At 55.2% G+C, this 24,632-nt stretch overlaps 1 protein-coding gene across 2 annotated transcripts in view; it reads right to left on the bottom strand.

Annotated features, from left to right (window-relative positions):
* Positions 1 to 273: 273 nt before the first annotated feature.
* DNMT3A (DNA methyltransferase 3 alpha) overlaps positions 274 to 24,632 on the bottom strand; it is a 71,115-nt gene continuing 46,756 nt past the window's right edge. Inside the window, exons 7-23 of one of the 2 annotated variants that reach the window (XM_081797103.1) lie at positions 13,909 to 14,124; positions 13,486 to 13,644; positions 12,938 to 13,045; positions 12,515 to 12,671; positions 12,077 to 12,226; positions 11,925 to 11,969; positions 11,116 to 11,195; positions 10,436 to 10,548; positions 10,148 to 10,331; positions 9,923 to 10,007; positions 7,961 to 8,106; positions 7,083 to 7,173; positions 6,745 to 6,893; positions 5,577 to 5,662; positions 3,401 to 3,470; positions 2,482 to 2,600; positions 274 to 1,696 (exon numbers count right to left, since the gene is read on the bottom strand). In XM_081797103.1, coding sequence (XP_081653229.1) covers positions 1,555 to 1,696; positions 2,482 to 2,600; positions 3,401 to 3,470; positions 5,577 to 5,662; positions 6,745 to 6,893; positions 7,083 to 7,173; positions 7,961 to 8,106; positions 9,923 to 10,007; positions 10,148 to 10,331; positions 10,436 to 10,548; positions 11,116 to 11,195; positions 11,925 to 11,969; positions 12,077 to 12,226; positions 12,515 to 12,671; positions 12,938 to 13,045; positions 13,486 to 13,644; positions 13,909 to 14,124 — 2,100 coding nt within the window. In that variant the 3' untranslated portion in view covers positions 274 to 1,554. The other variant, XM_081797104.1, reaches the window with a different exon arrangement.

Below are 24,632 nucleotides of genomic sequence, written 5' to 3'. Positions count from 1 at the left end.
CGCACCTCGGTTTGAAACCGCAAGGGAGGGGGGGGTTGGGTTTTTGTTTTCTTAAAGAAAAAATCTGAAAACAAACATAATTATAACCAGAACCATAAGAATAATTATTAACAAAAGGTGTCATCAGCCTCCCAGTATAAAACTGCAGCCTTTGGAGATGACCAAAAACATCACATTCCAGGGGCCGGAAGCCGCCTTGTGCACAGAGGGTGGATGGTGAGGGCCTCATAAAAGAACACACAAAAGGCGACTTAGACAGGAAAGCACCAGTACGTTTTGTATGTTTTTTTATTTGCTCCAGGTGGGGTTTTAACGGTCACTTGCCCACACTCTGGATTATTTCTGATCCCACCACAAGGAGCCCTCGAATCGGCTAATGTGAGAAATTGGGAAGGAAGACCCCTTATCCTGTCATCTTGCTGAGGGAGTCTCCTTTTCGAAAAAAAATCAAAAGGTTATTGCGTGAGCCTGGATGAATCCCACTCTCAGCTCTCCACGGTCCGACCCACCTCCCCTCACCCCCGTTTTTGACAGGGAGAAGCAGGAGAACGCGGGTCCCGGATTCTCCCCCTTCACCTTGTTCAATACCGGGGGAAAGCCCACCGCGGCAACGATTCCCCTTCAAGCTGCCTCCCTTCTCCATCCTCGGTTTAACCCTTTGCACGTAAGGCAACGTGGAAGCTGATGTTTTTACTCATCTCGCTGTTTAAAGCACCAGTATGAAGTCGGGTTGTACAGTAGTTAACAGTACCTTTTATATATAGATCTCATATCTATCATATATATATAAACTGTAAACAAGAGGTAACAGCGGCTTCTAGAAACTGATTTTCTTCAAGGTTTCCTGTGTGGTAGGCACCTGAAATACTGTATAAAAGGGTCTTGTGTGTTCTGTCTTCCTGCTGCTAGTTGGGCTCTGTTCTGCATGACCAGGAATGGTGCTGGCAAGACAGCTCAGTGGCTGGGAGGGAATTCTGCCGCTGAGTGTCACTATTTTCTGTCCCTTGCTTGTGCTCCTATCTGATCAGGCTAGAGACAACAACGGAAAAAAAAAAAAAAGATATATAGTAAAAAAAAAAAAAAAAAAATTCAATATATAGATTTCTATAGAATTTCCTTTTTTCCTTTTCTCCCACCCTTCTTCTGCAAGGTATTGTTACTATTTCTTGTTACTGATTTTTGCTGCAACAAACCCTCTTGTTTCAGTCACAGCAAGAAACAAAAACCCAAACAAACAGAAAACCCCTCTGAAAAGAGTACAAAACAAAAGGTTTGACCAAAACAAAAAAAAAGGGGGTGGGGGGTGGGGGGGGAGGGAGCTTGGTTTTGTTTTTAAATAGGACTGAAGATTAACATTGAAAAATCAGGAGATGATGTCCAACCCTTTGTGCAAGGCAAAGCCTCCGGTACTTCCGACTCTGGTTTCTGTTTTAAATTCCTTTTTCTCTTCTGGGTGCTGATACTCCTCTCGATCCTCATGTTGTTGGTGTTTTGTGTTTTGTGTTTTTTGTTTGTTTAACTTTGTGTCACTACCTCAGTTTGCCCTCATGTCCCTTACACACAAGCAAAATACTCCTTCAGCGGAGCGAAGAGGTGGCGGATGACCGGCACGCTCCACGACCGGCCCAGCAGTCTCTGCCTCGCCAAGCGGCTCATGTTGGAGACGTCGGTATAGTGGACAGGGAAGCCAAACACCCTGGGGAGAAAAGGCAGAAAGGGCGGGGGTGAGCGCGGGCGGGTGCGATCCGGCTGCATCTTCCGTCCTGTGTCGCCAACCACGACTCAGGCACCCTGCCACCTGCCGTGGGCCTGAAGGGAAGGAAGCCAACCGCCGCCCGGCGTGGCCACATGACAGAAACAAAGTTAGCATCGGTGAAAGACACCTCCGGGGCGTGCTCTGCCGGAGACGGAGCCGCAGCAGGTACCTGGAGTCTATCCGTAATAAACACGCATCCCTAGGACCTCGCCCACAAGAGCAAGAACTCGACAAAGGAGCCGAACTCTTGCCCGACTGCAGGAGCTCCAAGCTTCCGTCTGCTCGCGTCGCGTATGTCAAGGGTCGCTTCGGCTAAACCGCAGTTACACTGGGGACCAGGAGGCCGTCTAGCCCGTGAGTCTGGTTTGCACCCAGTCAGGGCATGAGGGTGCGCGGCCCGCCTGGTCCTGTGCTGTCCTGGTTTGCACAGTTCCCGAAATGAGCAGCACTGATTCCTGGGAGTTTAGCCGGACCCCTGGGAGCCACGGCCCCCTGAGCCCACTCCTAGATCCCTCTGACCCTGGGCCCGGCCTTACAATGCACAGGAGTGTCCCCCTACCTCCAGGAACCTGCCCTGTTGGGAAATGCTCGGGGAGACCCACTGCTCACGTGGTATCTGGGCAAGCTACGAGCCCGGCCGGAAGGGGCAGCGATCCCTCCCTCAGAGGCTGCAACCGCCACGAGCCACGCATCCCACGACACCAGCACATGGCCTCGGGTACTACCTTTCCATTTCAGTGCACCATAAGATGTCCTCTTTCTCATTCATGAAGACGGGGAAATGCTGGTCTTTGCCTTGCTTTATGGAGTTCGACCTAGTAGTAATGGTCCGCACTTTGCTGAACTAGAAGATGAGGAGAGGAAAAGAGGAATGAGCACTCGTTCGCTGGCCATGCATCCAACACGTGTGCCAGGCATGGGCCGGGACGGGTGAATCAAACACGGACAAGGCCTGGTCCACACAGGTGGCCGGGGTAAGGCTCCAGCGCAGGCCTCCACAGACCCCACTGCCCTGCTCTTCTTCCCACTTGGAGGTCACCCGGCCATCCTCAGTCCAGGCTCGCTGGCCAAGGACTTGAGAGGGAGCAGCTCGCACCACTGAACTTCCTCAGTCTTCTAAGAATGGGTTCTTGCACACGTGTAGTGACTTGCAGGCAAAAGGATCCCGAATTACTGAGGGGCGCCCGCAGGGCTGGATGCCGGCGCCCCGACTCATGGAACCTGACGCCCGATACACTCACTCCGGGAGATTTCTCCAGAGAGAAATGCAGCTTCCACATCACAGGAGAATGCGCCGTCCTGAAGGCTTGTGCAATAGGTCCTGGCCCAAACGTTTAAGCGCCCTAGCAGATCCAGGGACTTTGGCAAAGACTTCTTAAGTGTCTGCTTCTCACAGGACCAGCAGGCGATGCTCAACGAGGGACTGAAGACCGGGAAGGATTTCTGATCTCTCTCCTTGCCCTCCAGGCTCTCCCCTGGGCCCTCCCCTCTGGCCGGCTAGGTGTACGACCCCGAGCCACCTCCTAAACTGTGTTCTCCGCACCAGCAGCGGACACTGGCCTGGACAGCACTCGGGCTCATCCTGCCCTCTCTGCCCTTCTCCCTACCCCCCAGCAGAGAGAGGGCTTTGGCACCGGGGCTAACCTTGGCTATTCTGCCGTGCTCCAGACACTCCTGCAGCTCCAGCTTATCATTCACAGTGGATGCCAACGGCCTAGGAAGCAGAAAGAGAGGTAATGACAGAGACCAGGAGACCAGCAGGGATGCAGTCAGCAGCCAGGACTCACACGGAGAGGTAAAAGGGGACTGTCGTCACCCGCACACACTGAAACCCCCTTCAAACTCCCCCAGAACATTCGCGCACACACTGCAGCCATCCACGGACAGCACACCAAGCGTTAACCCTTAAACCTAAATTCCACAGTGGTCTCAATCTATAAATAAGCAGATACCACCTGTCCACAAGAAGGAAAACCCAGGGCGCCTGGGTGGCTCAGTCCTTAAGCCTCTGCCGTCGGCTCAGGTCATGGTCCCGGGGTCCTGGGATCGAGCCCCGCACTGGGCTCCCTGCCCAGCGGGAAGCCTGCTTCTCCCTCTCCCACTCCCCCTGTTTGTGTTCCCTCTCTCATTGTCTCTCTGTCAAATAAATTTTAAAAAATCTTAAAAAAAAAAAAAAGGAAGGAAAACCCAATGACTTTTATGCCAGTCATCGTAAAACATACTGAGTTCTAAAAGTATCTGTCACAGGGTCACCTGGGTGCTCAGTCGGTTAAGCATCTGACCTGGGCTCAGGTGATGATCTCAGGGTCCTGGGATCGAGCCCCGCTTCGGGAATCGGCACTGAGTGAGGCCGGCTGCTTGTCCCTCTCCCTCTGCCCCTCCCCCCACCCATGGGCTCTCTAATAAAATCTTTTAAAAAAAAAGTATCCGTCACAAAGCAAGCTTTGGGGGTGACCAAATGTTCTGTACCTTTGAATACGGGGATGGCTGCATGGGTGTATGCTGGATGAAATTCATCGAAGCGTGCACCTGAACTGTACAGTTTAAAAGGCTTTAACTTCTGCACAGTGCCCAGAAGACCACAGTTCTGTGACACTGAATGTGTCACTTCTCAGAGAGCGGAGCAGATCACTGAACGTCACCTTTAGGGCTGACCTTTTCTGATATTTCACACAGCAGTCTACCATCTCAGCATGGGACCCAAAGGGACCCGTGGCCAAAGTGCACGCCTCCAGCCTCCGCCCTATTTATGCACACACACACCCCCTACATGGCCCCACACAGTACCTCTGCTCCACCTCGAAGCTCAGAGTTCTAGAATTTTAGAGTTGGAAGAAGCAGGTGAGAACAATCCCACAGGACCAAGGTCTGTGAGGAGACACTGAGTTCGTGGCTCCATGGAATACTGGACCACATAACCCAGTCTACTCTTCCAGGACACAGGTACAGCTGGGGAACCTAGGAAGGGGCACTCAACGGTCTGTAGGTCAGCTATCCCACGGACAGGTCTCCTTCCCATCAATAAACCTTCACAAAAGACAGCAGCTTTGTAAAGCGGGTATGAGACTGGGATGTTCCTACAACTTCATGCTAATGGCGGAGAGGGAGAGAAGACTGAAGCCAGATTAGATGATGTGAACAATTTACAGATACAACAAAGTTGACAATCCACTCTTAGAACATTCTGGAAAATATTTCCCTGCATAACAGATATCCAGATGGGGTGGATCTCACTCTGCTCTTGAACTGCTGACTCTCAATCAGAATTCCTTTCTCCTCACAGGCCTTTTTATAATCCAACTATGACACTGAAGAAATGAAGTTATCTTCGTTCCTAGACATGAACATCTCTGTGTAACCTAAATAAAGAACCTCCTCCCAACGATGGACCCGAAGCCACAAAGTGTGTGGCTAATAAGCAAAGCAGGATTCTCTAAAAGCTGCACCCAGCAGGTGTGGCCCAGCTGTGGGCACCACTCTTCCCCATCCCAACTCCACCCTCCACAGCTTCACCTCTGGAGACCGAGGACAAGCTGACTCCAGATACGTCACCAATGCACGAGAACCAACGATGTAACTCAGCAGCATGGTGATTCTCCTATTTCAACCACTAGCCATTGGTTTCTCAGGCAAATATTTTCTATACCCTCACTCCCCTTCTCCCTCAAGGAGAAGGAAACAGAAGAACATGGTAGAGCAGCAAGCTAGTCAGCGGGGGAGGGTGCCCAAGAGCGCCCACTCAGTGATCGCCTCCTCCTTGGGCCGAGCTGCCTGCAGACACCAACCCACTGCCTCCCCAGGCCCGAGCACTCTCACCAACCTGTTCATACCAGGAAGGTTCCCCCAGAAGTAGCGGGCCCTGTGTGCAGCTGACACTTCTTTGGCATCAATCATCACAGGGTTGGACTATAAAACAGGAGAAAGATTAAAGATGAGCGAGAGAGGAATAGCAGACGGTGCCGGGAAATTACGCTAGTTTGGAGCCTTACAGCCTCAGAGGTTCTTGCTTACTCCTCTCTCAGGAAGCCACGCAGTGGGACAGCCTGAAGCCTCCAGGAAAAGCCAGAATGGAACCCAGCCACATTCCACATGCTCTCGTTAGAACATTCTAGACCACTGCAGTCTAACTGAACATTCTGTGATGATGGACAGGTTTTCTGTCTGCACTGTTCAGTGGAGTGGCTGCAGGTGGCTAATGAGTACTTGAAATGAGGCTCGAGCGACAGACGAATTTTAATGTTAATTTAAATACCACACGTGCCTGAGGGCTACCCTAACTGGACTACGTAGCTCTAGCTCACCCAGAGGCTCTGAGCAAGAAAGTTCCAATGAGTGCAGACGTGTTCACTGTATGTCCAGATCATGAGCCAAATAGACACTTGCTCACACTTCAGAACACCAGCTCGAGGCGTTACTGACCCCAAGACTCTGGAGCATGGGCTCGAGCTCCCAGACCGCCCACCCCGAGAATGCCTCTGGCCACAGAGACCCTCTGTGCATGCCTCCAACCCGGCTCAGCACGGACATGGGACCCACGTTATGGGGAATAAAAACAGGTAAGCCGTGTCTTTTACTTCCCAGGCACCACAGCGCATCTGTCATGGTGCCAGGGAGTGAGGGCAAGCCATTCTGGTCGGGGAAGATTGGCGTGGCCACCTCAAAGGGCGCCCCTAGGGAAACACCACTCAGAACCCCAAACTCTAGGAGCCTGGCACCCCACCCTATTAGGAACAGTCAAGTCCTTCAAGCCCTGAGGCCCACACCCACACACTACCTCTTAGAGTCAGACCACAGGTTCTGTCCAGAGCAGGCCTCGACCAGTGTTTCCTCCCTGTCTAACTGGGAAGCCCTCGAGCTTCCCGAACAGGCCCCTTGCAAAGCAGAAGTCACCAGTCCCCAGCTCCACAATGCAGATGAGACAGGGATAAAGCAGCAGTCCAAGGTAGAAGCCATTAGTGAGCTGGCCAAACCAAGGTTGCTGGCTATACCTCGAGAAATCGCGAGATGTCCCTCTTGTCACTAACGCCCATGGCCACCACATTCTCAAAGAGCCAGAAGAAGGGGCGGTCATCTCCCTCCTTGGGCCGCGCATCATGCAGGAGGCGGTAGAACTCAAAGAAGAGCCGGCCAGTGCCCTCTGAGAGGTCGGAAGAGAAAGCCATCAGCTGGGGCTGTCTGCACGAGACAGTGGTGTGGCTCGGGCACAGGGAGGGCAAGGGAGGACAGGGTCATCGGGAGTAGCTGTCCCAGGGCAGAAATGTCCAAGTAGGAAACCTACGTGCGGAAGCACCAGCTCAGAAGGTGGAGGGGTGAGCACGGCACCTACCGTAGAGTCCTTTACGGGCAGGGTTGACGATGGAGAGATCATTGCAAGGACTGCCCCCAATCACCAGATCGAACGGGCCCCACTCCTGGATCTGGGAGGATAAAGGTAATGGGATGGCCTGATGTCCGGGGACAGAGGCAGAAAGGAAGAAGGAAGTTATCCGTGGACTTGGCTAAAAAAAGTACTTTGGCACCGGAGAGAGGAGACCCAGCTGCTCGGTATGCTCACTATACACCTTCATAAGTACATACTTCACACACACACACAGCACCACGGGCAAGTCACTGAGGCTCTCTGAGCTCAGTTTCCTAAACAAAGGGAAGGGATCCAGTTGGATCATCTCGGAGGCCAGCAGGGAGACAGCTGTGCTCCCAACACGAAAAGCAGCCACTTAGGGGGAAGGCGGTCCAGGCCGGGCAGCTGACCATGAAGGCATTTTGCGCTCTGTGCACTTTGGGCAGGGTGTCCGGGCCATCTGAATGCCCTCCAAACGCCCTTGGGGATCTCTGAGGGCCTGCAGTTTCAGGGTTGTAGACACAGTTAACTGGAAAGGCAAAGGGTCACCTGGGCAAGACCCTGCCAGAGTCCCCCCCAGAAACGGAGGCTGGTAAAGCTGTTGCCAAAAGTACTGGGAAAATGGGAACCAAAGCGCTCTGCTACAAAGGCCCTGAAGCTAGTCAGGGGGCAGCCGGAGCCTCAAAAGGCCAGCTCCCGGTTCCCACTGGAATCTGCCCATATTCCACACGGCAGAGAAGAGACTGGGAAAAAGGAGAAAGGAAAAGAGCAAATGAGCAAAATGCCAGGGGGCCGCCGCCGCCCCCAGGAGCAAAGTGCAAGGGACACAGAGAAGTGGGACGGGACCCACGACACTGACGTACATGCTTCTGCGTGACGCTGCGGACGTCCCCGACGTACATGATCTTCCCCTGGTGCCGCACCATGCCCACCGTGATGGAGTCCTCACACACCTCTGAGGCGATGTAGCGGTCCACCTGAATTCCCAAGTCCTTCAGCACCAGAAGCCCTGTGCCAGCCAGCGAAAGGCACGGTCACTGGGGCTCCTCCCCAGCACCCTGGTCTTCGCAGGGGGCTCTCCGGCCAGCCGGACACATGGGTCAGCAACAGGCCTGAGCCCTACCCTGCCCAGTGAGCTGCAGGATCCTTCTGGATCCCATTTCATACCTACTCTGATCTACTTAGAAGGCCGTCAAGACCAGACAATAGGTGGTTTCCAGGACCAGAGAGAACAGCAGGTGACTTTTTGGGTGGCCTTTTCTTTGCTGTTCCTACATCCTGCATAGACTGCTCCTTCCTCACCCCCCACCCATGGCCTCCTGCTGCACTTCATCCTCCAAGACTCAACATAAATGCCACCTGCTCCAAGAAGGTTTCATCAACACCCCCACACCGCACCCTGCAGCCCCGTGGAAGCAACCCCCTCCGCTGTAAGCCCCCCACGCTTTGCATCTCTCTCCAACTCCTCAGAACCCTGTGTATTCCTCATTCAGCTCTCCTCTTAGGTTGCAAATGCTCTTCAGAACAGAGGAGCTCACCCAGGTTTCCTCCCGAGCAAACTACACTCACTTCCTTACCATGACCCCTTCACAAATGTTTGCTGGATTGAGGGCAAGGAAACAATGAGAACAGACCCTGAGAGCCTCTGGAGAAATAGGGTTCAGCAGCACCATTTCCTGCTCCCAGAGACCTCCCCACCGAGGAGTTTTTCCAGCCTCTCGGGGTGTGGCGTGGTTTAAGAGGGCCTCCAGGTTCTGGCCTGGGAAACCAAGGCTGTAAATTAATTTCCCTAGGTTCATAGAATCTCAACACTAAGCCGAGAACAGAATATAAACATCTGGCCTGGGATGCCACCCCGCCCGGGCCCTCTGACAGCCCGTCTCCCTCCGGTCACGTGAAGACATCTGTTCTGAGGAGGTTATTCCTTTCTTAAGAACTGAGAAGCCGTCGGCCTGGGGCTATGGCAGGGGGGTGGGTATGTGTCAGGAGCACCTTGCGGGAGGGCTCTCGGGCAAGGTCAAGAACCATATGAAACAAACTTCCTACGCTGTGCCCCAGCTCTCCCTACAAGAGAGTAGTTTACGTATATAATGATGTGTGTGTAAGGATGCTTGTCACAGCGCTGCTCGTAACAGAGAAAAATAGTCAACAACCCAACAGAGGGTTAGTTACATAAATCATGGTACTTTTCACCCAGCGGAATCCTATGCAGCATTTACAAATAAAGGATGCAGTTCCATGTTAACATGAAAAAGCAGTCATGACAGCAAATGAAAAGGCGAGTTACAACACAGTGTGCGTTTTACTATACTCTCGTTTTATTTTTCTAGCTACGTAGGATTCTAGAAACACACATACATATATGCACGGAAAAAAAAACATCAAAGGATATTCACCAAAATGCTAATTATAGAATTATATATTATTCTTTACTCTCTTGTTTATCGTTTTTTTTTTTTTTTTTTTTTTACTGTGACTTACAGTCATCGTACGACAGAACACTGCCTATGTTTCCGTTCTGGTCGCCGAGTCTGTCCTTTGAGGCTTTGTGAAAATCTTCAATAATCTCTAATGATCACCCTGTCCAATGCTGGAGCTCACCACCCACCCCCCCCAACAAAGACACGTGCCTCCCGGACACAGCAGCTGACCACGATTTTACTTCTCACTCAACACAAATTTTCCTCGGCGGGGTACCAATTCAACGGCTGTCGTGTTAACTATGGTTTATCGTGTGAGAAACACACGCGGTCCCTCACGCGGAGCTCCCCTGCCCCGGGACAGGGACGGCAGCACCTCGTGGGGCTCGGGGGCCACACGCTCACCTGTAGCAATTCCGTCAAATAGAGACAGCACCCGGATGGGCTTCCTCTTCTCGGCTGGGACAGGTGGGTACACCTTCGGAGGGTCCTAGGTGGCGAGCACAACGGGCCAGGTAAGTGCCCAGGAGGATTCTGCAGGTGGGCACCCAGGGCTGGCCCCCCCAGCCCCGCCAGGACCGCTCTGGCTTCGGAACCCGCCCCCGCGAATGGCCCAGGCCCAGCACTCACAAATTCCTGGTCGTGGTTATTGGCGAAGAACATCTGGAGCCGCGAGGGCCAGTCGTCCCGCCGCCGCAGCAGCCCGTAGGTGCCCTTGTGCCCACACATGTAGCAGTTCCAGGGGTCCTCCTTGATGGCTGCCTGGGCAGCCCCTGGCCCCACCAAGAGGTCCACACACTCCACACAGAAGCACCTGAAAGGAAGCCCAGTGTAGCGGGGGGGGCAGAGGGGGGGCTTCTCAGCCCCCGAGGGAGCCTGGCCGGGGGTGGGGGGAGGGGGCGGGCCGGGGAGCCTCACCTGCAACAGTTGTTGTTCCCGCACATGAGCACCTCGCGCCCCCCGCAGCAGATTGTGCAGTACGACTGGTAGCCATCATCATCGTACTGGTACGCACACTCCAGGAAGCAATTCTAGAGGGCGGGGCGGTGGGGGGCACGTCAGAGACCCCTGGGCAGCACCCCACGCGGCCAGTGCGACGGCAGGCTTTGCGCCCGGCCTCTGGGCCCCGACCCAGGAACCGTAATCCGTCCTTGCGGGCGTGAGCCTGCCGCCTACTGAGCCACACGCGTGGGAAGGGACCAGCAGGTGTCCCGACCCAGAGCAGTGCGCAGAATCGGGAAGCCCCAGAGCGAGGCCAGAGAGGCAACTGCACCCCCTTGTCCCTCGCCACAGCCCTGGGCTCTCCTCCCGGGACCCCAAGGACGCGGCAACCCACCCACCCATCTGTCAGCCCCCTGCCCCACACCAGGGACTGTGACACGGTGAGCCCACGTCTGCGGACCAGAATGGGCTTTCGAGGGGGACAATCTTTCCGGGGAGGACAAATAACAGCAAGTCGAACGCTTCGAAGCCCACGGGCCTGTTTGATCAGGACTCTGCGTCCAGAGCAAACCGCGGGGTCACCACAGCAGCTACTCCAGGCGACAGCGAGCCCCAAGACGGGAGAAGGTATAGACCGCCGGGGGCTGTGCCCCTACCTTACAGTTTTGGCACATTCCTCCGATGAAGAGAGGGTGTTCCAGGGTGACGTTGAGGCTCCCACAAGAGATGCAAATGTCTGGAAAGCAGGGAGCGTGGAGAAAGCAGAGTGAATGTCTCCAAAGGGCCCCTTCCCACCTCGGCGCCTAAGCCCAGCTCCAAGAAGGGCTACAGGAAAAGGGCGTGTTGGAGCAGCAGCCCAAAAAGGAGGCAGACAGGAGTCTGGGAGGGTGCCCCATGGAGCAGGGGGGCACTGTGGCCCCAATCTCAATGCCCATTCAGCTCTCAGAGCGGCAATGCCACCCACCCAGAAAAGGCATAATTCGAGGACGGGAACGTCTGAGAAGAGGGCCGGGGCCCTGGGGGACTCTGGAGACAGTCCCTGGGCAGTCCTTAAATCTTATGCTCCTGCCCCCATCTTTGCCAGCCCTGCGATGCTCTAATGACCACTGGGGAACAGATGAGGAAAGGTAAAAGGCCAAAGGTCACAAGTTCAAGCAAATCCAAGAGAGGCCACCCTTCTCGGACCCACTGGAGTGTCCCAAACCCTAATGACCAGGGCCTGCCATTGATAGGAAAGTAAGATGGTGGCACCAGGAAGACAGCTATGTGGGTGAAGCGGGGTGGGGGTGGTGGGACGGGCAGGACAGAGGCCTTCACTGGGTACAGACGTCCCATGACGTTCAAACCTCCCTAAGGGCCTAGGCTACTCTGCACCAGGCCCCGCGCCAGGAGCCAAGCCCTCCAGCCAGTCCCGGGGGCAACAGACTACGGACTTCGCAGGGAGTCAACGGCTGTCGGGACTCACCCTCGATGTTCCGGCACTTCTGCCGCACCTCGTACACCAGCCGCTCTGCGGGGGGGAGGAGAGCCCAGCATCAGAGGGGGCCGTGAGGGCCACGGCCGCGCCTCTGAATGCCAGCCTCGCCGCGCCACTCTCTCCAAAGCCAGGCCAACTACCTCTTGTGCGTTCGTCAATTATCTCCTTGACCTTAGGCTTCTCCGTTGTGCTCTTTCGGGGCTTTTTGGCGGGTGGGGGTGGTGCATAGGCAGCTGCCTCGGGTTCGACCCACATGTCTGTGTAAACTTCTTTGTAGGGGTTCTTCTCTTCTGATGGAGAAAGCAGGTGACGAGATCACGGTCACCACCAACATGCAGTGCCGGCTTCCTCCCCTCCTCTATTCTGCCTACGAAGGGGCGCAGCCTGGTCCCCAACTTGTTCTAGCTCCCAGCTCTCCAGTGCCAGCAAACCAATGGGAGGAGCTTATCCTGAGTCCCCGAGCGGCCCTGCCCCTATCCTGACCCCAGAGAAAGGGAGACTGTGGCCACGCCCCCTGGGCCTCTCAACCAAACAGCTGGCAGCTCTCCCAGAAGGCTGGCCTGGGCACCTGCATTTACCTTCGGGTGGCTCCAGGCCCTTGGGGCCAGAGGGCTGGAACCCTCCGAGAGCCCACTCGATCATCTGTTTGTTCTGCACCTCCACGGCCTTGGCTGTGTCGCTCTCGTCGCTGTCATGGCATGCTGGGAACAGCTTCCCCGCGCGACTACTGGCCACCTGGAGGGCAGCACGTATGGGGGAGGGTGTCAGGACAGGCTGGAGGACAGCGAGGGCGGCCTGAGGCGAGTGCTGGGGAAAGGGGCAGGGGAGGGTCACAGGAGAGTGTCGGAGGAAGGGAGTGCAGAAAAGGGGTGAGTAATGGGGGGGACACGGGGGACAAAAGGGAGTCCCGGGGGCCTTGCAGGTGGACCTCTGCACTCCAGCTTCTAGACCAACTAGGAGTCCCTGCTGTCCAAGCCCCCTCTACCCGGAGGGGCACTCACCTGCAGGACTTCGTAGATGGCTTTGCGGTACATGGGCTGCTTGTTGTAGGTGGCCTGGTGGAAAGCACTGCAGAAGGAGCTCAGCGGCATCAGCTTCTCAACGCACACCTGGAGGAACGACCAACGCCCTCGCTTTCTCCTTCTGCCACACCCATCAAGCCCCCACCACGTGCCTGGCAAAGGGCAGGGACTGGGGCACTGAGACCCAGCCTCTGCCCTTGAGAGGACCAGATGGATTCATAAATAATTCTATGATGCTCAAAGGAAGAGTCCAACCCAAACGTGGGGGAGGACCTGAATGCAAGCAGGAAAGGAGTTCTGGGAGAAAGGGTCCTGGAAGGCAAGAGCTTGGCAGGCGCCCCAGCTCCGAGTCCCCCCAGGGCAGCCCACTTTTCTCTAGGGCTTCTTTTGGTCCCATGTGGAGAGTGGGGGCGAGCAGAGCCCACTTCTTCCACCGCAGTTCTGGACTGAGTCCCCAGCCCCAAACCACAGGCCCTGGGACCAAGACCCATCCCTCCCCGAGGCTACCACCAGACCCCAGGACTTACCACCGAGAACTTGCCGTCTCCAAACCACATGACCCAGCGGGTGCCTTCAGCTGCTCGGCTCCGGCCCGTCATCCACCAAGACACAATGCGGCCTGGCCACCAGGAGAAGCCCCGAAGTTTCCCCCACACCAGCTCCCCAATGCCAAAGCCCCGGCCGTCCTGGAGCCCCAAGGAGCAGAAGTCATTACGTGGTGGTCACGAGGCCCTGCCACCCTGACCCCCCCATGGCAACCCCAGCCCTGGGCATCTGAGGGTTGGGACAGCCAGGAGGGAGCTGCATCTGAACCGCCCGAGACAGAGCAAGACTGGGCAGACGAAGAGGCCTGGGGTCAGGTGGAGAGAGGAGAGCAGGACGGGAAGAGCTGGTAGTGGAAGGACCCAGGAAAGAGCTGGACGAGGCAGTTGAAGAAGCGAGCCGCTCACCTCGTACTCCGGCTCATCGTCGGCTGCTTTGGTGGTGTTCTTGTCCCCAGCGTCCGCCCCCACGGGCTCAGGTGTGGTGGCCACGGTGGGGGATGCAGGGTCGGTGGGCTGCTGCACTGCAGGAGGGCTGGCCTCCTCCACCTTCTGAGACTCGCCAGACCCCTGGTTTTCCTCCACAGCATTCATTACTGCAGTCACCTTGGCTTTCTTCTCAGCCTGGAGGAACAAGGAACAGAAGTTACCTTGACCTCTCCAGGTATTAGCAAGCAAGGCCGCTTGATACTGCGGGGGGGGGGGGGGTTCCTGCTCTTCTCAATCTCTTTGTGCTCTGGAGACAGTGACGGGAGGTAAAGGACTGAGTTCTTTGCTCATCAACTCAATTGGCTTGCCATGGAAAATGGGAAAATCTGAAGTTGGTCGGTGAACGCAAATCATTTGGCTGGTTTCCAACCTTCTCTTGTGCCTCTCCCGAAATCTTCCTCCATAGGTCAGCCTCCATCAGTTGCCCACCCTCTGACATGGAAAGAGTAATTCTAATCAAAGAGTAATCGTGCGTCTTAGCTTAGGCACAGATCTTGGCTCCGTCCTCTCCTATCTTACTTCCCAATCACGAATTGGATCCTCTCGTCCTTTTCACAATTTTCCCGGGCAATCAACCCCTTCTATTCCTGGTCTTGGCTTCCAGACCACAAATCCAGTTTGGTCGTGATGTCTACAGTGATGAAATCACTGCTCCGTGTCCCCCTCTGCTCAAACACCACCACAAGCCCCTAAAGAGCTTGCCTGCTCCCACGCCATTCTGGAATCTTAGGATTCTATCAAATGTATGTTATCAGATTCACCCATTCTTTCTACACACACATTTCAGATCCATCAATACATTTATTCTTTCAACAACAGTTTACTGAGAACACACTACAGGCCACGCATCCTCTCTGCTATCCTGATAAATTAACAATCCACACCCAATCGTGCTCCCATTTGGGCAGCCTCCATCCATTCACTGTCTCACGCTCATCCTTCCCAAAGCCTGCTCCAGGATTCCCATCACCCTACAGAAGAGAATGAAATCCTTGCTCCTTAGCCCTGAGAATCATTCAACCTAATCTCACCCCAGCGACTGAATCCGAGGGACCCGTGAACTCAAACTTTAAGGCTCTGCACCTGTTTCCACCACATTCAGTGAAAAACCTCCCATCTTCAACATGGCTTTCAACATGAAGCTTTCCCAGAGAGTTTAGAGCTGGGAATGCAAAGCCCACCCTCAAGACTAAACAAGAACATCAAAAAGTAACTGGGAGTATAAGAACTCTAAGCTAGAAGGCAGAGGATCTGCATTCCTGTCTTCGCTTTGCAACTCACTGAACAGCAGATTCTGGAGCAGTCCTTGCTCTTCCAAGTTGCTTCAACCTAAAAAAGCCTTTCATCTAAAGGATTTCCGTTACACTTTTCTGACTGGCTTAAGAATCTGATGTATGTAAGTATCAAGAATGCCAAGGACTCTCCCAAGTTGCCAATGGACTCCCAGATCCCAGGGCCCCAGGTTAAGAACCTTTGTGTTGTGCTCAAGGTCTACTGTGTTGTAGAGTCATTTTTGTTTCAGTCTCATGTCTTTGCCTCCAGGCCACCAACCAAACCTGCTTCCGGTAGAGTCCTTGAATACTGAGGATGGAAATCCTAGTTCTTTCCGTGATTCAACAAATTCTAAGATGGGATAATGCATCCTTTGCCCCCAGCCCACAAACAGCTGGGCAAAGGAGCAGGAAGCCGGTGGTGGGAGAATACAGAGCAACTGCTCTTCCCTCCCAAGCCCCTTCTCTCACCTGCTGGGACTTTGCCCTCCCCTTCCCACTATCAATTATCTACCACCCCCTCCCCCATAAGAAGATGCACCTAGGTGTGCACTCAAGCCCATCCTCTTCTAGGGATGCACTATTAAAGCCCCAGATCCGCTCACAGAGAAACTCCACACCTCCTTGAAATTCAGGCATGGCTGACTGACCTAGACCAGGGTGCTGCCATGGGTGACCCCAAGACCCCGCTTCAGGGATGATGAGGCCCCTCGGCCAGAACAAGGTGCAGGTGGCAGAGGGCGGGAGGGGCCTTCTGAGGAAAGGTGAAGTCACCTGCACAGCAAGCGGGTGCCGGGCTCCCCAGGTCTAGAAGGGAGTCGTGCCTGATGCCACCCTCCTCACTCCCCCACAGCCCCTTTGTCTCTCTTCTCAACCTCTCCACAGCGAGTTCCTAAACATTATTCTTCCCCCACAACTTCCCCCAGCTTGTCAGACGCTGCTGCTGACGGCTGTTAAGCGCCCCCAGCCCACTAGGTGCAGGAGAACACGCACCCAGCAGGGTTTTGGCAGGCGGAGGAGGAGGAAGAAGGGGGCCTCCGTCGGGACGAGGCCAGCAGGGGTGGGGGAAGGAGGAAGGGGGTGGGTTAGCAGCGGGAGGCAGGAGGAAAGGGGAAGAAGTGGCAGAGATGGTGGCTGGGTGGGGGAGGGGCCTCATTAGAATAGTCTGCCTAGGGCAGTGTGGGAATGCCTTTTTTCCACGCTCACTCCGACCCTCCTCCCCAGGCAAACAATGGGAGAAAGAAGGGTTAACTCAGGGCTTTGGCATTTGGGCTAAAGGCTCCTACCCCCAGTTCTCGAGGTCCTACGAGGTCCTACTCCACAGCGGCCCAGAGATGGGGCAGTCCCAGGGAGACACCACCCCAGCCCCCACTATCGTGGCTCAAGGAAGCCACTTCGTCTGGAGTTTGTCCAGCCTGGAAAGCCATTGGTAACTCCACTCGAGTAGAGGCAAGGCCTCCCCGACCAGTCCCATCTTCCTGGGCGGCTGTCCCGCCTCCGCCTTCCTCTGCGACACAGGCTGCTTCCCGTTCCAAAGGTCAGAGGTCTGGGCGCCCATGCGGACTCCCCGCTGGTGCAGTGGATCCCAGGCTGTCCCAGGCACCTCTCCCATCACAGGCGGGCGTCGTCAGGCTGCCCCCACCCCCCACGGCCCCCGCTGATGTGCCACAGCCCCTGTCAGGGTCACACTGCTCCCTCCCACCCAGCACCACTTCTCTCTGCGGGCCTGCCCGCTGGCTCCCAGGGACACGCACGAGAGGAACTGTCCCTCCCAAGAGGCCGCAAGGTGGGCATGGCCCAAGGACAGCATGGTCCACCAGCCAGGAGCACAGGTCCGCAAGGAAATGCCAACAGCCCATCAGCCGGCCAGCTCAGCAGGGGCGCTCCTTGCAGCCCAACTCCTGGTCTCCCAGCTCCCCCTGGGCCAGGGCCTGCCCCCCAGCCTTCATTGACTACTGCCCCAGGCTCACACGCTGGGGCTGCTCTTCTGGCCTCTGCACCGCCAGGTCCCACCTGAGCGCTGGGAGGAGCGGGGCTTGGGGCTCCTGAGGAGGGAGTGGGTGGGACAGCACTAACTCAGCATCTCCAGAACTCGGGCCAGGCAGAGCAACCAGCTCCTGCGGGCCAGGGAGGCATACTTTGACTCTTCGCAAATCCAGAGGGCTGCAGCGGCCCAGAGATCCTCCCACCGGCCCCTGCCGCCTCCCCGCCCCCAGTCTCCCCAGGGCTCCGTCCAGGAACCTACCCATAAGGCCAGGTGCAGCCCCTCTGTGGTCCGGCTCAGGTGTGAGCCCCGGCCCTGAAGCTCTGTAAGTAGCTGCCCGTCTGGGGGGAGGGGAAGGGGGCGATGGGGCTGGGGGCGGAGGGGGCCAGAGAGAGGGGGAGGGGGGCGGTGGGGGGGAGGGCTTGAACATTTTCTTTGTCTAGAACTCCAGGTCACGTGGGCCCCGCTGGAGTGCCTGGTTGGCTGCAAGCGGGCCGGGGGAGGGGGCCGGCTCTCAGACGCTGGCAGTGGGCCAGCCCCTCTCCTCCCGTCCGAGGGGCGCGGGCCGCCGCTGGGGCCTGGGGGCGCGGCTGGGCCTCCGCCCGTTCCCAGGACCCCGCCCAGGCCGGGCTGGAGGCGGCACCACCCCCTCCTCCGGGCTGGCCCTCCCGCCTCCTCTCCCCCCGACTCTGCCAGAGCTCCGAGGGGCGCCGTGGGGGCGAGGCGGGGAGCCCGCGGAGGCAGGGAAGGGGACCGGGAGGGAAGGGGCTGCTGTGCAGCGGCGGAGGTAAGCCGGGAGCGCGGAGAGAGCCAGGAGCGCCGGCAAAAGAAGAGAGGAGGTTGCGGACAGCCTGGGAGAGCCAGGAGAAAGTTGTTAAAAGTCAGTCTCTCGGCAGCACAACCAAAAAAAAAAAAAAAAAAGGAAAGAAAACAAGAAAAAGCTTACAGATGAGCGTAGAGGCCCAGGAAGCTGTAGGGAAAACTCAAAGCACACAGAGGCGGACAGAAGGCGCCTGCGGAAATTGGGAGCGCTCCAGAGCAAGAACTGCTGGGGAGAGGGTTCTCCTCTTCATGCTACAGGTGGATAGAGAGGGGTCCCTTAAAAGCGTGGCTTGAGTTCAGGCTCTGAAAACCTCTTCCTGGCCAAGTCCCTGGGTCCCCTAGGTCAGTCAGGATCTGCGCTGAACGTCCCATTTTCCTCTGTGCAAGGTGGTGGTGGGGAGGGCACACTCTAAAAGTTCTGCAATTTCTCATTCCTGGACACAACCATCTGCAGCTCAAGGAGACTTCATTCATCTCCTGGAGCCTCCAGGTGCAGCCCCCAGGTGCAGCCTCAACCGATTCAAGCTCCCTCCTCCCTAGCAGAGGCCCCTCCCCCCACGGAGACACACACACACACACACACACACACACACTCACAGTCTCCACCCACATCAAATAAAGAAGCAGACCCTCTTGGCCCTGCCTTCAATGAGTTGACAGATTCAACTACACCTGGAGAGGTAGGAAAAGGTCATTGAAAAACATCTGTAAAGATAACTATACCACAAATACCCAGCCCCACCGACCTGGTTGGCTTCAAAGCCAACAAAAACCAAATGGCTAGTAGGAATGATAAATGAGGTTAAGGAGGGCAGTGCGGAGCAGAGATGAATCAAATTTGGAATGAGGTCAGACAGGAAGGAAATAAAGAGAGGTAAGGCTGGAATGGGAGTAAAATCTTGCCCACCTCCACCTGCCACCTCCCAATACAACTAAGGCTAAAGGGTGCAAAGAGGTCAATGGATACATCCTATAGCAGCGAAGGATAACGGCAGACTTTCTGAGAAGACCAGATGAATGGGTATTTTGGAAAGATCAGCCTGGTTTCAGTTTGCAAGATGAGATCAGACGAGATCCGGCGCCTTCAGGCTGGTATGGCCATAGACAGTTTGCAAGATGAATTGGAAGGAAGAGCAGAGGAACTGAAGGCCATCACTCTCAGCAGCAGAGGGCTGCTTAGCCAGCAGCACTTGTTGGAAGAGCTGGACTTGGGTTCTGGTTCTACCACCATGACCTTGAACGAGTCACTTAACCCCAAGAGGTCTGTTTTCTCATTTGCAAAACAGAAGTGATAACATCTGCCCTCCCAGGCCCTGGAATACCAGCATCTCTTAAAAGAGATAATGCCCCAGGTGCCTGGCTTCCAGCCACAGTCAGCTGGGAACATACCAGCTGGAACCCATGCCCGGAGAATGAGGTCAAGAGATGTGCTGTGAAGGACAGCCCACCTTCCCTCCTGGGGCTGAGCATCCTTCTGAGGGCCATCAGAGCAAGCAAGCCCTGAAGAGGGAGGAGGACGCCAAATCAGAGAGAGGGCTTTCTCCAGATAATACTTGGGGAGTTCAAACTTCCCTCTCCCAACCCCGAGGGAGGCCCAGAATCCATACAGCCAGGAGAAGGAGCCGTTCTGCAAAACACAGGCTCTTCTGCTCCAACCCATCTCTCAACCCTATTAAGGTATCTGGTACAATTTTTCAGGAGAGCCCCAAGCAGAGACGGGAAGCCCTGAATTTGTACCTCTCACCTGCTCTCCTTTAAGGAATGCAATAGGACTTGCTTTGCTGCTTCTCTTCCTGATGTCTGCTCAGCATCCAGGGCTGGTAAACAAGGCCACTGTAGACCTCCCCCCCCACACCCCCAGCCTCTTCTCAAAATGAAGTTTCTGATCTGGCTTGGCTGGCTCTTTTTAAAGATACTGTCTCCTCTCTGACATCTCCTTTTCCATTACTACGTGGCTATAACACCTTAGACTCTACAACTCTTTGGTCTTGGGACTTCTTCAGACAGTAAGTAATGACGCCTATGCACACAGCCAGGATTCAAGGTGTCAGAATGGACCAGGGCCATCATCAGTTTCACTTTCTCTTGCCGCACTTATAAAGTAGCCTTTCCCTCCAGCTGCCAAACTTCCTTATTCTCATCCTTTGAAATTAAGCTCAAATCTTATGTCTTACATGCAGCTCCCAGCTGAAGCAAAAGAAAGCCCAAACTCAAGGTTGTCCCCTCGCCAACCTCAGACACCGTCCCTCTCCTGTAGCTATGTGGACAGGAAGGGTTCCCCCTCTTCTGTACAATGCATGAGTCACTTTTAGAGATTCGTGTCTTCTTCATGCTCAGCGGGCAGAGACAGGCCCCAAAACAGAAAAGACCTCAGAGTTACAAGAGGTGACTTTAGCAAAAGGTCAGGAACAAAATAGGGCAGGCTTCAAGGATCCTTAGGTCATGTATGTCCTCGACCGTCCAAAGTAACCCTTTGGGGCTGGTTCCTGAGATAGATCTTTTTTCTAAGTTTGTTTATTTATTTAAGTAATCTCTACACCCAACGTGGGGCTTGAACTCACGACCCCGAGATCAATTCCAACCAGGCCAGCCAGGTGCCCGCAGACAGGCCTTTGTGATAAAGACAGTGAGCCTGAAGTAGGAGGGTCATGCAAATCCAGGCAGGGTCTTGGCAACATGATAAAAGTATGCTGAAAGGGGGAACTCTTGGATGAAAAGAAGATCTGGTGGATGTCAAGAGCCTAAAAGAAGTGTTGGAGAGGAAGTATCCAGGATGGCCTCAAAGAGAGGGTGACCTGAAAGAGAGGGCACACTTCTGTTTGACAGGCAGAGAGCAGGCCTGATGAATTACCTCTTTTCAGGACACCTGACTCTTTGCCCTGATCCTGGATTCATCAAGCAAACTTCTAATCTTAATGACATTTCCCAGTGACTCTGATACCACTAAGTTGCCAAAGGCAGCAGGACAAGCAGTAGGATCTATGTGGCAAGGAGGTCACGTCCTGTTAGAAATTGGTAAATTTAACATTCTGGTATATGTCGTGCTCCTGTGTTTCTGAAGAACACGATCGCAGTAAGTGTGGTTAATCTGACTTTCCAGCTCACAGAACTGAGAGCCCCGCCCCCCCCCCCAAGCAGGAATTCCCACATGTCAAGGTGGGAATGCCATGTCAGCTGGGCTGGGTGTTCTGTGGCTGCTTTGACATGAAATCCAGTGCTGGAATGAGGGGGGAGGTTATGTGGCTTCCATGAAACAGTATATTTAACCACCGGAGTCCCTTTACTCAAAACCAGAGAAGCCAGGATCCCTCTGAAGCCATCTGCAAAGGCACGTATCGAGGAGGCACCTCGTATTTTTTTTGCCACACGAGCATTCCCAGCCATCCCAAGGCCAGGAAGGCTTTATCCAGACAAAAGGCCATGAGATCAAAATGGATGTCTATTCTGATCCTGCCCTTCTCTTACCTACAAGCTCAAAAGCCTCTGTGCCGTGCAGGAGACTCTGACTACCTGCTGGTTACAGTCAACACTCTGCGTGGCACTCAAGGCCCCCATAATCTGTAGAGCGCTTACATCACACAGCCCACACTCTGCCCACCCACTTGCTATTCCCAAAATATGCCCTTTTCCCTGCCTCTGTGCCTTTGCTCATGCTGTTCCTTGCTCCTCCCCTTCAACTCCCACCAGCCCAAATCCTATCTGTCCTCCCAGGCCCAGTTCACCAGTTACCTCCACCAGGGAAGTTTCTTTAGACCCAAACTGTCCAACAGGGCCGCCACTCACTGCATGTGCTATTTCAATTAATTAAAATGAAATAAAAGGAAAAGTTCAGTTCCTCAGTTGCACTGGCCCACCTTCCAAGTGTCCAAGAGCCACACGTGGCTGGGGCTACTGTCCTGGACAGCACAGATTTTAAAACATTTTTATCGCTGCGGAAAGTTCTGTGGGGACAGCGCTGCTCTGGCCTCTCCCCCTTACCTTCCCCTCACTGAAAAATTACCCTGCCCCTCCTCCACCTTACTCCCATAGCACCTTGTAATCTTCTTTCAGCACCTGCCCATATTTGCCCACTAAGGCGATTGTGTACTCATCTTTCTCCTCCACAAGATTAAAAATTCCTAGAGGGCAGGGCCTGGACCTTATTCAGCTTCCTATGGAAGCGGTGAGGACTAGCGCTCCTTGCACATTGTAGAGGATTTAAACAGCGTTTGCTGAACTGAATTCAACATTGTCTTGGGAGCCTCTTCCAGAATCCACTGCCCAAGTTCCCAGTGGGGGACAGATACTTTCCAGAGCAAATTTCTAATAGGTGCTAAGAGGTGCAGGCCTAGGGCCCCCCAAAGAGGCCAGGAATCTTTGCCTGTTCCCCTGCAATCCACATGGAGGTTGCAAGCAAATGACCAGGACTGGGCTGCTGGCGGTGAAGCTAAAAATAGCCACGGAGCCAACAGCAAGGAGTTGGCAGGACTTGTTGCTAGGGAGACCAATCGCAGAGAGAGCAACTAAGCAGGAGAGTGTCAGACCTGCACCTGGAGAGCAGAGGCCATAGTTGGGGGGGGCGGGTGCGGCTTGAAGTTGACAGGGGTCCAAGGCTCCCACCTAGAGATGTTCTGCCTTCCGGCAGCTCCTGACTAATGCTCTAAGTGGGGCAAATGTTCCCCCTGTCCCTCAGTAACCCATCTCCATGGAAACCACCATTACTGGGGTGAAGTACCAGCCCCTGGAAGGAAGGCCTCTGCCTAGAGCTGGTTGTTATGGCAACATCTCCCCCCCCCTTCCTGTCATTCTCTCTCTCTCCGGGCTTCTCCTGTGGGGGAAAGGTGGGGGCCTGGTCTTGGCTTAGCCAGCATGACCAGGAAAGGAAACACCCGCTTCCTGACAAGAGTAACCTGCAAGAGGCTCTTCAGAAGCTCCTGAGAACCCAGAAAGGCCGGTCAGTCCTCAGCACAGGGCAGAGCTTCCCTTTCTTCCTGCAAGGGCCCCACAGATCATCTTGCCAGAAGAATCCCAAAGTCGGTCGGGTTTAATTGTATTAGGATCACCCAAGGAGGTTTTTAAATACAGATTCTTGGGCCCTCCTATGGAGATCAGCAGGCTTGGAGCAGGGCCCAGGAATCTATTCAGAAACCTCCCTAGGTAATTCTGATTCTTGCCAGGTGTGGAAACCACTAAAGGCCCCGGCTGTCCTTGTTACAAATGAGGAAACTGAAACCCTGCAGGAACTGAGCCCACCCAAAGGGTCAGAGCCACTAACTGAAGAGGAAGCGGTCTGGAGAGAGGAGGGGGTAGACGTCTGGAGGTAGAAGGAGATGCAGAGGTAATCTCCCCCAGTGCCTGTGTCTGAACTGAGGCCACATCTCCAGGGCCTTATCCCTCCTGCTCCCCTTCAAGCCAGAACACGCTACCAGCTGATACTGGATTGTGGCTTAGAACCGAGCCTCTCGACAAGCCATCCCCCGTGGCACAAAGCAGAGGTAATGGGGCTGGGCAGCCTGGTTCCCAGAGTGCAGAGAATGGTGGCAGCCCAGGCAGATGATCTGGGCTGAAAGAAACTATCCTCCTTCGGAAAGGAAACCAAAAGGGTCACCATGGCAACCTGCACTGTGCTGGCCTGGTTGGGCTCCATGCCATCCTCCCAAACTTGGGCCCAGGAGAGGTGCAGCGTTCAGGCAAACGCTGGGGGCCAGGGGCACCCCACCCCCCCGCCAGTCTAAGAACCCGCAGTGGGGCTGTGCTGTGCTCTGGAACTGACAATCTGAGAGCACAGCCGTCCCGAGCACCTGCAGTAGCTGGGCCAGGGGAGGGCACTGTGGAGGTGGGGGAGACGGGCCTCCACCCTTCTGTTACTCACAGCCTAATCGTGTGCCCGAGACCCACCGCACATGGAACCACAGCCCTCATCCAAGGCAGCATGCAATTAGATGGTAAATTATGTGGTAGGGATGCTGTCTCCATGTGCTGAAGGAAATCGGAGGAGACCGAGATCCGTAAGGGCAGCAGTGGGAGCATGGCAGAGGGTGAACGAGGAGTGGGCACGACCTCCCAGGTTTTTCAGACGGGAGCGGCCCCATCTTTGGGGGTGTGTGCAGTTGCATCGGCCCCCCAGCAGATGGAGGCAGGGGTGCGAGGCGCAAGCACAGCGTCTGCCTAGCTGTGAGAGAGGAGGCGCCCCGGGGCACCTGCTGCACAATCCACGCACTCCGATCACTCACATGCATTCTTCGGACCCAGAGAGCCACAGAAAGGGTGGGGGCGGCACCTCCTGGCTGACCCCTCGCCTCACCTCTGCCCGCAGCCTTCACTCCTCCCCAGTCCCTGTCATTCTCTAGTCACTGCTGCACGTTCGCTAATGCCATGTGCCTGGAAGCCCCAGCTCTCCAGAGCATCCCTGAGGCTCCCGGAGCCGCAGCTGCTACCTCCTTCCTCACTGCCCCCATCTGCCTTCTCCTTCCCTCCAGCTCCAGGTCTGCTCCGTAAGGGGAAGACTTCCCCGCAAAGCCAGCTCTCCCCTCTGGATCACTTTCATCCCCTAGCCCAGAGCTGCTGGGTGTGCAGGGCTCCACCAG

Source organism: Leptonychotes weddellii, chromosome 10, assembly GCF_054177405.1.
Source record: "Leptonychotes weddellii isolate Sample4059 chromosome 10, ASM5417740v2, whole genome shotgun sequence".
Classification (NCBI taxonomy): domain Eukaryota; kingdom Metazoa; phylum Chordata; class Mammalia; order Carnivora; family Phocidae; genus Leptonychotes; species Leptonychotes weddellii.
The sequence above is the reverse complement of the archived record's forward strand: the minus strand, read 5'-3'. Positions and strand labels throughout refer to the sequence as shown.